This window comes from Condylura cristata, unplaced genomic scaffold (assembly GCF_000260355.1).
Source record: "Condylura cristata isolate star-nosed mole 26May11 unplaced genomic scaffold, ConCri1.0 scaffold00006, whole genome shotgun sequence".
In the NCBI taxonomy this organism is placed as follows: Eukaryota; Metazoa; Chordata; class Mammalia; order Eulipotyphla; family Talpidae; genus Condylura; species Condylura cristata.
The window spans coordinates 37,826,892-37,842,225 of NW_004567107.1; the positions used below are offsets into that span (position 1 = coordinate 37,826,892).

General features: G+C 39.3%; 1 protein-coding gene across 1 annotated transcript in view; it reads right to left on the bottom strand.

Moving 5' to 3' along the window:
• Positions 1-15,334, bottom strand: part of MAMDC2 (MAM domain containing 2) — a 132,146-nt gene that overhangs the window by 39,073 nt on the left and 77,739 nt on the right. Inside the window, exons 7-9 of the mRNA XM_004677605.2 lie at positions 14,936-15,029; positions 8,994-9,137; positions 5,582-5,847 (exon numbers count right to left, since the gene is read on the bottom strand). Of these exons, the coding sequence (XP_004677662.1) occupies positions 5,582-5,847; positions 8,994-9,137; positions 14,936-15,029 (504 nt within the window). The remainder of the gene's footprint in view (positions 1-5,581; positions 5,848-8,993; positions 9,138-14,935; positions 15,030-15,334) is intronic.

Here is a 15,334-nt window from a genome sequence, read left to right on the forward strand (position 1 = left end):
ATTTCTTCTTTAAGCAGCTGCTCTACTTTAATCATGCTGGACATTAATATCCTGAAGCAGCCATTTCCAATGTTCCCAGGCAGCATAAAATATGATAGGACATTTATCTCCTCTCTTGTATCTTGTGTACACATTGGTTTTCTGGTTCCTTAATCTCTTTATTGCAGGTTGTCTTGTTATTAAATATTCACCTATTTATAAATCTCTCCAGAAAACTTTCTGGACTTGTTCTTCTATTTCACCAAACTTCTAAGTATTCCCTTTAAAAATTTTGGAACACTACCTATTTTAACATTTAGTTGTATTTTCATTATCCAACAGTACACTTACAAAGAAGATTTTAAAAGCAGAACTGAAAGTCAGACTTGAATTTCATTTTTTTAACTAAAGAAAAAGATATTGTAAGAGGAAGTAAAGCAATAATAATAATAATAATAAAACCTATCTATAAGAACTGTGCTGCATAATATCAAGAGACCTAAAAACATAATAGGAGATAAAAGAGATGTAGATGTCCTCTTAAGACATACCCTTATTTCATAGAATAATGAAATTTTGATTTACAGAGTAAATGCCAGAGTCTTGACTTGAAGATTGGAAAACAATCTTTCCATTCGTGACTTAGGATCTGAACATATCTCATCCTAGCAAATAAAACACAAAGTTCCTGACATATAAAAGATTCAAAGACGAAGGAACATTTGAGATGAACTTTGAAGGAAGAATAGAATTTTTTCAGGCAAGATCAATGGGGAAGACCTAGCTGTTGATAAACCCTAAGGGGAGCATTGTTGGGGGGAAGGCAAAGGTTTTAAGGATACCATGTTAGAATATAGACAGTAATTGAAGATACATTTTTCAATAAGCGTGAAAGCTGAAGGATGGATCCCTGAGTGAAAGGAAGATTTACTGTTCATTTGTGCAGTCTGCATAGGTTGAACAGTGTGCAAAGGACTAATGAAGCTAGAAGATTTACATGGGAAGGGATAATTTATGAAAAAAAAAAAAAGTCCCAAAGGAGGGAGGAGGGTGAAGTTAAAAGTACAGATAGATGGGTATGTTCTGACTAAGAGTAAAGATAATCCTAGTCAGATTCATCATGAAAAAGAGGCAGATGAAGATTCAATGAAAAACAGAATTAAATGGGCTAGTGTTGAATACCTTTGTCATTTGGGAGATGAACTGAGTCAGGGAAAGGCATGTTGGAAACTTGTGAGTGAAAATGAATCTAAACCTCTGGGATAAGGAAAGAGAAAGCAAGCCAATGAGAGATGAGATGAATAAAAGGCTTTCCCAGCAGCATAGCGGGGACAGTGGCAATGAATCTTATTTTTACTTAGGTTTATCTGCGGAGAGTCCTGGGGAAACAATGATGAAAGTATCTACTGATGGTTTCCAGAGATTAAGGGAAGGAAGGTGGGAGAAGCCAGAGGATCTGAGGCTAAGGACAGAATAACGAAGTAGTGAGTGTGCCATTGACCACAATTGCAGAATGGAAGCTGGAGAAGCTGAGTTGGGGGTGGCAAAAAGACCAGGAAAATTGAGAGCACTGATAACCCTCGCCTTAGTCTTGGGGAATACTGTGATGTAGCTTGGCAAGTTGTTTCAAATGGATGATTCACAGTTTTTGGTTAAAATATATCAGCACAATCCCTTCTCCCCCTTACCCCACCTCCAAACCAGACTTAGCATATATTTATCTGCATGTGCTTATATTCACTCCAGCAAGGTAGTTCTGTTTTGGAATGTTCATATTCAATTTCTTGCAGGACAAATTGCTTAGGTGTTGAGTAATGAGTCACGACTACTTATGATCTAAAGGCAGAACCATTTGATCTTTCTTCCTTTGTAGGATTTATGTTGCGCTTTCTTGCCATCTATTCATATTTACTGACAGTTCAATTCTCTTAACTATTTACTGAGTTTTCATTGGTCCATATACTATTTGCATTAGAAATAAAAAATAAACAAGATATGGGTCCTTGTTCTCCAGAAGCTTATAGTCTGATTTAATGTAGATAGACAAATTAGTAGACAATTTCCATATAATGCCTTACACTATGATGGTAGTTCAAAGCTAACAGGAGCTACACAGGCAAGGGTTCAATGCCAGATACTCTGAGGGAATTGTCATTTGGCATGAGGCTTAACAGGATCTCTAATATAGAATGTACCAGTATGTTATTATGCAATGCGAATCGTGTATATGGGGAAGAGAAGACATCTAGTATGCTAAATGTCCCCACTCATTTGAACACACAAACCTTATTCAAATGGAACAAATTAAGCATTTGAACTCCTCAGGATACCCTGAGAATTGCTGATATAAGGTTCTAACCTATGAAAAGTATGTACATATACATTTTCAGAAAGCCAAAGATGAGGATTTTCTCTAAATACATAAAAGCCTTCTGAAGTTTGTTTTCTTTTAATCCGAGAACAGAATAAAGAAATAGACAAGTTTACGTGAGGGTCATGTAGACAGGTTTATGTGAGGGTCTGAATGGCTGCTGAAACAGAATGCCTGCAGACTGTTTGCTCACTTGTGAACCATCCAACACTTAAAAAAAAAAAAAATACAAAATTGAGTTTTTCCTAGTTCTCTAATTAACAAACTACTTAAAGATTGTTTTTAGAGGGAAAACTAGCTTGGGGCCAGGATATAGAGCAGGCCCTAAAAGACATGGGACAGTGGCCACGCAGAGTGTTCAGCTGAATTGAACACACAAAGGCTAATGTTTGTGCTCCACAGTTACAGAATTTCTGACAATGACTTTCTTGTCTCTCCTGACATTGGGCTTTTAGGAAAAGCATTGTGGAGAGAATTGTTCTCTTTCCTCATTATCCTCTTTAGTGTATGAAAGTCTCAAGGCAACTCTTTATTACCTGTCCCCTAGATGGTGTAGGACTGAGGAAAAATAGATCAACAAACTACTTCACTATTCAGGCCCTTTTACAATACCCCTATCTCATTTAAAAAAAAAAAAAACAAAACACCCTTCTGGGTTGTAAATTATTATGTAAAAATAGCTATTTCAAAAGAAAGCCTACCCCTATTACAGTCTTTAGCTTTAACTTATTTTTTTAAGATTTTATTTATACATACAGAACTGGGGTACAGGCTAGAGGATTGGGGGGGGCTGGGGGTTGAGAAGATTCACCAGAGACACAGAGTGGGGAGCAGAACAGGCATATAGACTGAATTACACTGCTGAAGGGAGCAGCAGGCAAATCAGGAGAGGTCTGCCATGCCATGTGGATCACCTCCCTGGCTGGGGATCAAACTCATGCTGCAGTGGCTGCGATAACTTAATAGTGTTATGTTTTAATCCGCTGTGCAGTGGGGAGGGCCCTTAACCTGATTTTTAATTTAAAAATACTCCATAGTATAGACTGTGTGGAATTACCCACATACTAAAGAAATGGTAGCACTGAAATCATATGAAGATCAGGACTTATTATACTGTATTTCCTTCAACTCCACAGCTCTCCTCAGTCTATGTGAACCACCTTGAATTTGATCCCTCTCAGCAACCAATTTGTTTCTAAAATAGAACAACCAAAGGTTAACAATAAAGTCCTAGAAATGTTTAGCAATCTTGCGTTAGAGCTGGGTTTCCTATCTCTCCTGAGTCTGTACTTTTGATCTCTAGCCAGGAGAAGAAGTGTGGATGGCATAAAGTCTTTGCATAAAATCTTGGGTTCTGGATTCGAACAGACCTGGATTTACTCTCAGCTCTATCACTTAATAGCTGTGTGTTGTTGAACACTGTCCTTAATTTCTTACCTGAGCTTTCCTTATCCATTAATGCCACTATGATGCTTTCCTCCTAGGGTGCTATAGCATCTACTAAAGTAATGCATGTCAGGGATTCAGTGTGGTATCTGTGTGGAAAGTGTTCAAGCAAGTTGCTGTTGTTGCTGGCAGCTGTGACAACACTACACAAAATCTGTCCACACAACTACTTTGCTGGAATGGTCTGGGGAAAATTCTGACTGCTGCTATCCTTCCTTAAGTAGAGCTATCAATATATGTTACAGTTTCTATCAAACGTTAGGCTCTCTAGGGGAGACAGCACAGTTATTCATTGAACTGGCCCATTGTCCTTTAAATAGGCTGGGTAAGAACTAATGGGGAAAGAAAGGTAATGAAACAACAAGACTGAAAGATATCTGGGGAGGCACAGACACCTAGCCTGTGGATATTAGAACTGAGAAAGGTGAAACAAGGAAGCAGAGGCTGTATGTTTTTGTTTGCTTTCTTGTTTGTTTAAGATTTATTTATTTATGCATACAGAAATGGGGTACAGGCCAAAGGTGCAGAGGCCGTGAGAGCAGTCACCAGAGGCAGAGTGGATGTTTTTTGACTTCTTTACATTCTGTACTGGTGGCCCTCACTCAGCTCAGCTTTGGCCTCACATTGACAACTCACACAGAGGTGAGAGTAATCATGAAAGCAGTTAGCAACACAAATGTAAAGGATTGTTGTAGTTATTATTTTTAATTCTCAGGATAAGTACTCAACTATACCTACCAACTATTTCCAGCATGAAAATTAGTACCAGGATTTGGCCAGGTATTGTCAAAATTCAAATACATGCCTTTTGAATTAGAGAGCAGGTTAGAAAATACAGCCACTGGAGGAGGGTGAGAGTGGACTGCATGTGGGGTAGTTTTTTATTTCAATTTGCAGAATCAATTTGTAGGCTAATGGCTCTCATCAAGGATGGTATGGCATCTCTGTGCCATTTGAGAATATGTGGAAATAACTTGGGTTGTTGCAGAAATTTCAGATGTTTAAAGCTCAGTAAGATGAGGGATGATCCCCAAGAAAGACAAACAGTTCTCTTCCAAATGCCAAGGGGAAATCCAGTGACTGGCAAAGTTAGGAGCTTTCTTTGTAGGAATGTATACATTATAAGCCATGACAATGTAAAAGTAATTGAGAGAATTTGAGAAATAGAGCAAGAGCGTGAAAGGAAGTACAGAGGTGAGAATTTATTTATCTTATATGGTAGGGGTATTGAAAGACAAGTTTATGGGTCCAAAAATAAGTGGCTAAGTGTATTAAAGTTTTAAAGGTAAAAATAAAATATAATTAAAAATTGTAAGGTAGAGAGAGAATAGGAAAAGGAATAATTTAATTAGCAAAATTCCTTATCTTTCATAGCAGAAAGTTAGCAAATACTGTTAAGTTTAGTGAATCAAGAAATGGAGGTAGAAATACAATATTTAGAATATGGAAGAAAGCATCAGAAAATCAGGGGGGAAACTTCAGAAAAAGAAGTAAAACTAGAATTAGAGTTCAGGGCTAGGGAGTAGTAAGGGAAATTCTGCATCTTCTTATTCCTTCTCTGAAATACCGTTTATATGTGCATTTCAACTTGTGCAAGTTACTTAATTTAAGTCTTCTGCCTTATTTAATGCAGACTTATATGGACATCAAATAGCTCCTCCCACTCTTAGAGGAACTGGTTCTGTCTATCAGGAAACTGACAAAAACTGTGGGTCACCTTCAAGCATGAGTTCAGAGTTTTCCAGCAGATAAAAATGAACAGGAAATGGGTTAGTTCCACTGTACCTTAGTAGGCATGGGCTTCTTGAAGGTGATTTCAGCTTGCATCCACACCCCTCTTGGGGAATCCAGCACAGACCAGATTTTCTCTTGAACCACATGGTTCTCTTCAAAGATATAAACTGCTAGGGTGTCACTCATTTTCAAAAACCCATAGATGGCATAATAAAAACGTAGACAATATGGCAAGTTTCCTGGCAGGGAGGGACCATAGAGCCTTCCAATGTAGCCAGACTGAGAAGTGAACTTAGTGTTGGCCAGCAAGAAATACCCTGCAAATAGGACAAAGCATTCAGTGCATCAGTAATGCAAAATTTAAATAATGTAGATTACCAGATTATCAAGTGGGCAAATTTGATTAAAATAGTGGAATTTTCTGACAGAAACTGTTTTCACAAACTTCATTGATAGAAAGCATTTCTCATATCTATGTCTTATATGATAAAACTATTTCCTTTGTGACTATATTGTAAGTAAGCTTCCAATTCTAAGCAAATTCCATAAACTGGTATAGATTTTCAGCTGAATAGGTTCAGCTTTGAGTCATCAATTAGGATTTACACTCTACTTGGAACAAAAAGTACGAAACTATATTGGGGTGCCAAGCTGTGGGGGTCAAACAGCTTAGGATAGATACCTAGCACAGCGTTGTAGTGAACATGAGACCAACGCACATTTTTTTTCCTTTTTATCTCTGCAGTAGTCAGAGGAGATGAAGAGACTGCAAAGTAGTCTGCCTCAGACTTTGCCATATGATTTAGTTTTACCCTTTTATTTAACTCACTTGACAAAGATTCTTTGGTAACTGTTGCACCTGCCTGGTAGTGGAGACTGAAGGGTATACCATTAAGCCCACTGTGACTCTATCTGGAGACAGCCTTAAATAAAGTTATAAGGATGGGGCCTTAGTCCTATAGGACTGCTGTTATTGTAAGAAGTAGAAAAGACACAGATCTCTGATGGCATCCTAATCTTGAGTATTCCAGCTTCCAGGACTGTGAGAAAATAAATTTCTGTGGTTAAGTCACCCACTCTGTGGCACTTTGTTATGGCAGCCTGAACAAACTACAATAGATGGTGATACAGTAGCAGAAAAGCCTTGTTAGAGTCTAAATTTAATACCTGTCCTCTCTACTTAAAACCTTTAAATAGCTTCTCATGTCTTTTGTAATAATACCCAAGTACTCACCCTGTGCTGCCACATCTATGATCTATTTCCCTCTCAGCTTCATTTTCATCTACTCTTGTCCCACAGTGCAGCCAAGCTAATTAAATGTACTAACTTTAATATGTACACCATATTAAAGTATACAGTTCAGTGACATTTAGTATGTAGACAATGCTGAGCAACCACTACCTAATCCAGTCCAGAACATTTTTATCAGCCCAAAAGGAAACTCTTCTAGTTTCTGGAATACCAGTTCCTTTCACATTCACAGACACTGTTCCTCTGACTGGATTGCTCCTACTCTTGCTGCTAATGCCACTATCCCAGAAAAAGCTCCTCTTAAGCCCCAACCAGCATTGAGTTCTTTCCACTATTCTTCTTCGGAGCTCGCTCTTCATTTCTTTCATAACACTTAACTATAACTTATAATTAAAAGTTTATTGTGTACGTATTTCTGGAATGTTTATCTTGCTCACTGAAATGACTGTTGGCCAGAGAGGATGGGATCCATCCCTATCTTATTCACTATTGTATCCCCCAGGAGCTAGTCTGGCTAAGGTCAGAATAAGTTTTTGTAGGGTCAATATTCTACAAGTTAGGCAAGAATACAAAATTACAGGCATAAAACTGTAAGGACTTCTTTCAAGACTTTCTCCAGGGCCTATGCAAGTGAGGAGTTCTGAAAATTAAGCTCCATCAGCTTTATGGTAAAATCACCTCAGTGTCCAGAATATAAATAATTGCTGAATAAATGAACAAGACACTAACCCTTTGAAAACAAGCTCTTTCTAGCTGACTGTACTGGAGTGGGCTGCACCATTGATGGGATAAGAAATTCTTTTATTCAAATTAGCTTTTAAGAGTTCCATGTAGCTGTATCATTCGCATGCCTGCCCAACAGTTTCTACCACAATATATTATCTTTTTATTGTAGTAGAGTACAATAAGCATAATATTTACCTTTCTAACCATATTAAAGTGTACAGTTCAGTGACATTTAGTATGTGTACAATGCTGTGCAACTACTACCTTATCCAGTTCCAGAACATTTTCATTAGCCCAAAAGGAAACTACATCCATTAATTAGTCAATCCCTATTTTCCCCTCCCCTGACCCTGACAACCTCTAATCTCTGTCCATGTATTTGCCTATCCTGGATACTTCATTTAAACGGTATAGACCAGAGGTGCAGGGGTGAAAGGATTCACCAGAGACAGAGTTGGGGGGGGGCAGAACAGGCAGATCTACTGAAATACACTGCTGAAGAGAGCAGTGGGTGAGACAAGAGAGGTATCCTGTGCCATGTGGGTCAGCTCCCTGGCCGGGGATTGAACTTTTGCTTTAGTGGCTGGTGATAACTCACAGCACTGAGACTTAACACTGTGTGCCATGAAGGAACCCCTCCAAGCCTTTTAAAGGTATTTTTCTATCTAAAAGGAACCCTTGTAACTGTTTCTGGGAATGCAGACTGGTCCAGCCCTTTCAGCAAACAATACGGAGGGTTCTCAAAATATTAAAAATAGGTCTGCAATACTACCTAGCCATTCCACCCCTAGGTATCTTGTCAAAGAATACAACACCACCAAATTAATGGGAACTATGCACCTCTATGTTCATGGTAGTGCTAGCTGTAGTAGCCAACGTATGGAAGCAACAGAAATGCCCAAGGACAGGGTAGTAGATTAGGAAAAATGTGGTATATATACAGAATGGAATACTATTCAGTCGTACAAAAGATGAACACATGCTATTTGCTACAACATGGATGGAACTGGATGGGGATAATACTAAGGGAAATTAGCCAAAAGGGGAAGGAAATGTACTAGACAGTATCACTTTATATGTACAATATAAAGAAACCAAACCAATAACAAACCCTAGAAACCTGACTGTGGAACTCAGACTATATGATGGCAGGGTGGGAGGTATAGTGGGGGGAAGGGAACAAAGTGGGGAGGAGGCATAATGGGTTATGGTGGAGGGTGCCGTTGCCTTGGTGGTGTTTATAGTGGAGTGACATGCATCTGAGGTGTGTGATACTATAATTCCTAATTACATTCAGTGCTTAAGCCAATGTTAACTCAATTAAAAAAATAAGGTACTTCTCCACCTAAAGTGAAGAGCAGGAATATTTCCAAAGGTTTTGCTATTTAACTAACTGGCAAAACCTTCTGCTAGCATAGTAGTTTGAATTCCCATCCATTTAAAAAATGTTCGGACATTCAGTATATACATAGACTCCTGGTTTACCTAAGCCTGAAGTATGGTCTCCAGCCTGATACACATTTGGTTTTACTTTCACTCGGGACCAGCCAGCACCTTCTTTATCTTGGTAAAAGTTGCAAAGATCTTCCTCAAAATTGCAGCTTGCTTCCATGGCACTGAAAGGAAGCTCTGTGCAAAGGAGAATGAAAATTCAATTAGCCAAACCCAAGGATCTTAACAGATCACATAATGATTGACAGATATGTACACATTTGTGTGAGTGGAGACCAAAGAAGTCAAACAACAAAATTATTTGTACCCTAATGGCAGGCTGACAGGTTAGCATGAAACCAATGTTTCAGCATGACAAGAAAATTGTTCTTTTCATCCCTAAGGAGATGGGAGGAAGGAATTCTGTGCACACTTTCTGTTAACATAAAAAGTACCAGGTTTCAAAAGAAACTTCCCTTTGTGATGTAAAAACTTAACTCATTATTCACATACTTCTTCACAATTCAAAATACAGTCACAAAAATTAAAAAGAAATAAAAAGTATTTTTAAGGAATCCTTAATTTCTCTTTAGAAAAAATATTAATAGTTTTGCTGAAAATATTTTCTTTTGTTGACCAATCTCTGTGCCAGAAATACAATTACTGTATATTTATAATTGACATTAGTTAATAGGAACTGATAATGTTTGAAGAAAAGTAGTACTCATTCCAAAGGGTCATTACAATCACCCCATTCCATCACTCATGCTGCTATTATTGTGGCTTTTGTTGAGTTCTGGTATCATTTGCACTGGTCTATAAATATAACATTGCTCCAGATTGCCCAGAAAGAATGGAACATAAGTTTTCTGGTTTTGTGTTTAAGAACACCAACAAGTAATGGTAAGCCTCCTTGTTCAGCATCCTCTGAGCCCAGAGGGCATGTGACTGAACAGCTTGGGCCACACTCTGTGTAGCCAAGTATGATCTTGTTCTGCACTCTGGCATACACTGACTGAACGTTTTAGGGGGCATTTTAGAGAGAGGGTACTGTTTTAACTAGGAAATCATTTCTAGAAAAACAATTGCATTTTGGGAGCCGTGAGCTGTTTACAAAGACCATATTCTTAATTTGTCAGTTTTCAAAGCAAAAAACAAAACAAAACAAAACAAAAACCCACCCACGTGGTCTGAGTTGCTGACACAGATTACAGGTGACAAAAGGGGCGCAACAGCCAAAGGCTACGAGGCATCCATGATGCAGGCTTGGCCCAGGAAACGATTAACACTAACAACCATTACTGGGGCAACTGGCAAACTTGGTCTATGGTATAGAGTTTAGTTGCTAATACTGTATTAGTGTTACCTCAGATTTATACTTATCCTAGAGCGTACTTGAGAATGCACTTTTTGAAAATACATATTAAGTATTTAGGGGTAAAGGTTCAGAATGTCTGCAAAGTATCTTAAATGGCTGGTAAGACAAATGTGGCAAAAATACCAGCATTTTGTAGGTCTGGGTAAAGAATATATGCAAATTCTTGATGGTATTCTTACAAATTTTGTTCCAGTTAAAATGATATGGTGATGGCACATGGGTGAGTTGGTGGTGGGAAGTCCACAGAGATTACAACCAAGATGAAAAGATTCATAAAGTGAAGAATGATGTAAAAATAAATATCTTTTAAAAAGTGATACAAAAATAGTTTTTTTAAAGTGTTGTTTATTTATGCATACAGAACTGGGGTACAGGCCAGAGGTGCAGGGGTGGTGAGAGGATTCACCAGAGACAGAATGGGGAGCAGAATGGGCAGATCGATGAAGTACACTGCTGAGGGGAGCAGCAGGTGAGACAGGAGACGTCTGCCATGCCATGTGGATCACTTCCGGACCAGGGATCGAACTCATGCTGAAGTGGTTTTAACTTCCTAGTGCTGTGCTTTAACCAGCTGTGCCATCAGGGAGGGCCCCAAACCAAAGATCTTTTAAAAGCACATTACAAGAAGTTACAAATGCTACATTAACAATAAAGGGAATTGGGGCCCTCCCTGGTAGCACAGCAGGTGAGGATACAGCATTGGGAGCTAGCCACAGCCACTTCAGTGCGAGTTTGATCCTCTGCCCCAGAGGTGATCCACATGGCGTGGCAGACCTCTCCTGTCTTAGCTGCTGCTCCCCTCAGCAGTGTACTTCATCCATCTGCCTGTCCTGCTCGTCACTCTGTTTCTGGTGAAGCCTCTCACCGCACCTCTGGCTTGTACCCCAGTTCTGTATGAATAAATAAATCTAAAAAAAAATTATTTTTAAATAAAAATAAAGGGAATGGAAGAAAATACTCCTCTATAATGGGAACAGGACTGAATTTCAGATGATGCGACCCAGCAAGTGTGTAAGGAAAATAGCCTGAGGAGGTAGATACGAGAAAAAGAAGTGGAGACTTCGCAGTACTCTAAGATTGGTGGATTATTCCTCACCTAACTCTGCTTATCAGCGTTCACCTGAATTTAAGCCATGAAGTAAAGACTTTGAACAAAGAATATGATGTTGTACAAATAAGACTCCTTCAACATTCTCCCACAGGGGTTTGAGAGCATGGGAACCCCCATAGTAGTCTCCAGTCTAAGGCACCCCTCTGCCACATAATAATGAAAAAGCAGATGAAAACCCGACATCTAGGGACAGCCATCCAATTCAGAAAATGTGTTATGCTCCTAAAGTCTCTTGCACCACGAGAACAGAAGGTCCACGAAACTACTCATCAGGATTATTTTCCGAGCAGTAGACAGACCCTGCAGAACTACAGGAGAACCACACCCACATAGTAAGTGTATAGGAAGGGGAGAAAGGTGGTATTAAAATGTGAAAGTCAGCAAGTTTCAGTTCTCCCCATGAGTCACACAAATATTTTCCTGAGGATGCAACTAAATTCTTCTGTCACACACCTAAACCTAGAAATGGATTTGTCTGGGCTCCTGAGATGAGCTGAACAAAAATAAAAAAATTTAAAAGCATAATTCAAAACCTAAGTCTTTTTCACAGAGTATTTATGCCATAAAATAGTATCTAATTTCTGAAGAGGGAGCCAGAGGGCCTGTTAGTGACCCAAAATGTGCTCCCCAGAGATCTCGGGTAGATAAAAAGCCTTTGCTGCAGGCTTGCTGGAGAAGCCTGGGTCAAGTGGCAAGAACAAAAAGGAGCTACTGAGGAGTGGTGATGAGATATTTTAAGTAGAGGGATGAATCCAAGGCAACTAAAAGCCCTTAAGCATCAGTTAATCAGACATAGAAAAAATAAAGAAATAAAGTCCTTATGAGGAAAATACCAAAGGCATTATAATGTAAGATGTTGCTACTTGCTTTCTGACATTTGAACTTTATAGAAATGAGAGGCTTTGAAGATACTCTAATCAGGTGACAGGTTATTGCAGTTGGAGACATACTGAGAGTATTTCTCATCTTTTCTGTGCCATGGAGTTCAAGGAGATGAACTCAGTAGTCGTCAGTCCTAGATATCTAAAAGACTCATCCGCCCCTGGATTTTAAAGAGATTTGGTGTGCAGTGTGATGTTTAGGTTGCTGAACTTGCATGAAAGTTGTATTTTAGCATGCGCTAGCCTGGAAACAGATGACACAGCTCCAAACTGGCTTGGGGAAGACAGTGAGTAAGACCCAGCTCCAGACTAAGGACTAGGTGGAGCAGGGGGCTGGGACGCTGATCAGGCTATGGAGATACTTCAGGGTACCTGAGCTAAAATGTAGACAACTACTGGAGCAAGTTTTCTGGTTAAATAAGAGGCCTGAATGGTCTATAGTGGGATTAGTATCCTTGGAAAGATAACTCTGTGAGTGTCAGGATCCTTCCAGTCTTTCAGGGCTTAGTGCGGAGGCAAGCTCAGAGGGGAGGTTGGGTCTGCAACTGGCAGAGCAGTAGCATTCTCTGGGCTGGCACTAGTTATGATGCCTAGAAGCAGGCAGAATCACCTGTTAGGAATTCAGTGATTTACAGCCTAAAATAGGATTTACTCTTAGGGTCTAGTTTTTAGGTCAGATGTGGTGGTGGAGGGGAGTCGGTGGGTGGAAAGGCTTGGAAATGGAGTTGGGCGATGAGGCCTTATTATCCTCTGGAAGCATCTCGGGGAAGGACATGCCATTGGTGTTTAACTCTACAATAGGTCTCAGGCCTGGGTAGTGGGATTAACTTGAAGATCAAATAGCTGGTGGCAACAAGACATTTCTAGTTTTGAAATAATTTCTGTATTGGTCTACTAGGGAGATGAGAGAAGAAAGTGCTACATCCAGCTGGGAAAAACAGGCAAGTCTGCAGCTAAACAAGATAAAGAACAAAAAAATGTTGGTGCCTGTTATGAAATGGAAGGATGCAAACTCTTTATGAAATTTAAGATGAAGTAGGGAAAGCATTTAGAGTCTGGCCCAAAGCTGCTGAGTGGTGGGCACAATGCAGGCTCCAAGCGGACACAACCATCAAGGCCATGCCTACTGCTAGTTCTCTTTAGTTTTAGTCTGAAGCCCTATCTCGGAAATGGATTAAGGAAATAATTTTGCCATGACCAAGCATTTTCTGTGTGCTCCTCTGAGGCCTTCACAGACACTAGTACATCAATTTTCCCAGCAATACTACGGAACAGATTCTTTCATCCTTGCCCTATACATGTAGAAAGAGCCTCAGAAAGGTTAACTAACAAACTCATAGTCACACAAAACTCATATGTGGCAGAGTAGGGATGTGATCAAGCAATTAAATCACTTTAAAGCAAAATTGGCATGTTGGAAAATTTTACAGGCAAATACAGAGACTTGATGAAACCAACTATATAAAAAGTACAAAATACTGATGGTTCCTGTGAAGGAAGAATCTTTATGTGGGTAAAATTTTATTTTATTATTATTATTTTTAAAGATGTATTTATTTGTACATACAGAACTGGGGTACAGGCCAGAGGCTCAGGGGCAGCGAGAGGCCTCACCAGAGACAGAGTGGGGAGCAGAACAGGCAGATCGATGAAGTACACTGCCGAGGGGAGCAGCAGGCGGGTCAGGAGAGGTCTGCCACGCCACGTGGTCTCCTCCGGGGCAGGCGGGATTTGAACTCATGCGGAAGTGGCTTTAGCTTCTCAGCGCTTTAACCCGCTGCACCACCAGGGAGGGCCTATTTTATTATTTTTTAAAGACTTATTTATGCATCCAAGAATTGGGGTAAGGCCAGAGGTATAGAGGGTGAAAGGATTCACCTGAGACAAAGTGAGGAGCAGAACAGGCAGATTGACTGAAATACACTGTTGAGAGAAGCAGCAAGTGAGACAGGAGAGGTCTGCTGTGCTATGTGGGTCCCTGGCCAGAGACTGTATTCATGTTGCAGTGGCTGCTTACAGCTTCACTGTGCTGAGACTTAACGCCTACTGCCACCCTATGTGAGTAGAACTGAGTGGTCACCAGGCCTCTTACCAGTGATCTTATTTTTCTGGAATCTTTCTTTTCCTTTCATCATCTAGTAGGAGAGAGTTTGCAGATAGCATTTCTGTGTTATTTCTAATGTGGTTCAATAGATTCTATTACTTCCCATTTGCCTCTTCATTTGACCTTCAACCCAATACAGACATTAATAAATACACCTTTTTCATATGTGTAACTTGGAAATAGAAAAGGTCAATGTAAATGCCTAGTGACAAGAGAGTCTATCATTTTAAAATGAATAAAGAAATTCTGAAAAATTCCTATAACACCAAAGAAATGGTAAATGATGGAATTTGGGGGATTTTAATAACTGTGTCAAATTTAGAGATGTTTAATGTTTGATTACAATTTGAACTAAATATTTTAAGGAAAAAATATAAATTAAATGAGAGTATTAGGGAAAGAGTCAGTGAACTTAACCACCTACGTTGTTCAAGCACCAACTATAGAAGAAATTTCTAACCAATACATCTATTGAGAAAGGGAGATTTCATATGTCAAAAAGAAGAAAAAGAGAATGCATACCTGTCTGATTTTGGCAGTGAACAGGAGAGAAAGAAATATCATCCAGGGCAATATATCCTCCTTTGGGACCACTGAAAGCAACTTCAAATATAAGCTGCAGAAAAAAAAATGATATATTGTTATACAGTTTAGAACTTTCCTGTTAGACTTAAATGCTCGTAACCATAATTTAGAATAAGTCAATCAAAGCAGGGGATGTCAAGTCTTAAGCAATCACATACTAACTATAAGAGTTTGGGTAACTACCTCCTCAACCAGTCTCTTTTTTTAAATTATTACAAAAGTTTATTTTTACATCATTTCGCACATTTTTTTTCCATCTCGATTGTAATTCCCGCAGGTTTTCCATCACCAAATCACCCCTGTGCCACCACCATAGTCCTATGCACTTCCCTCCCT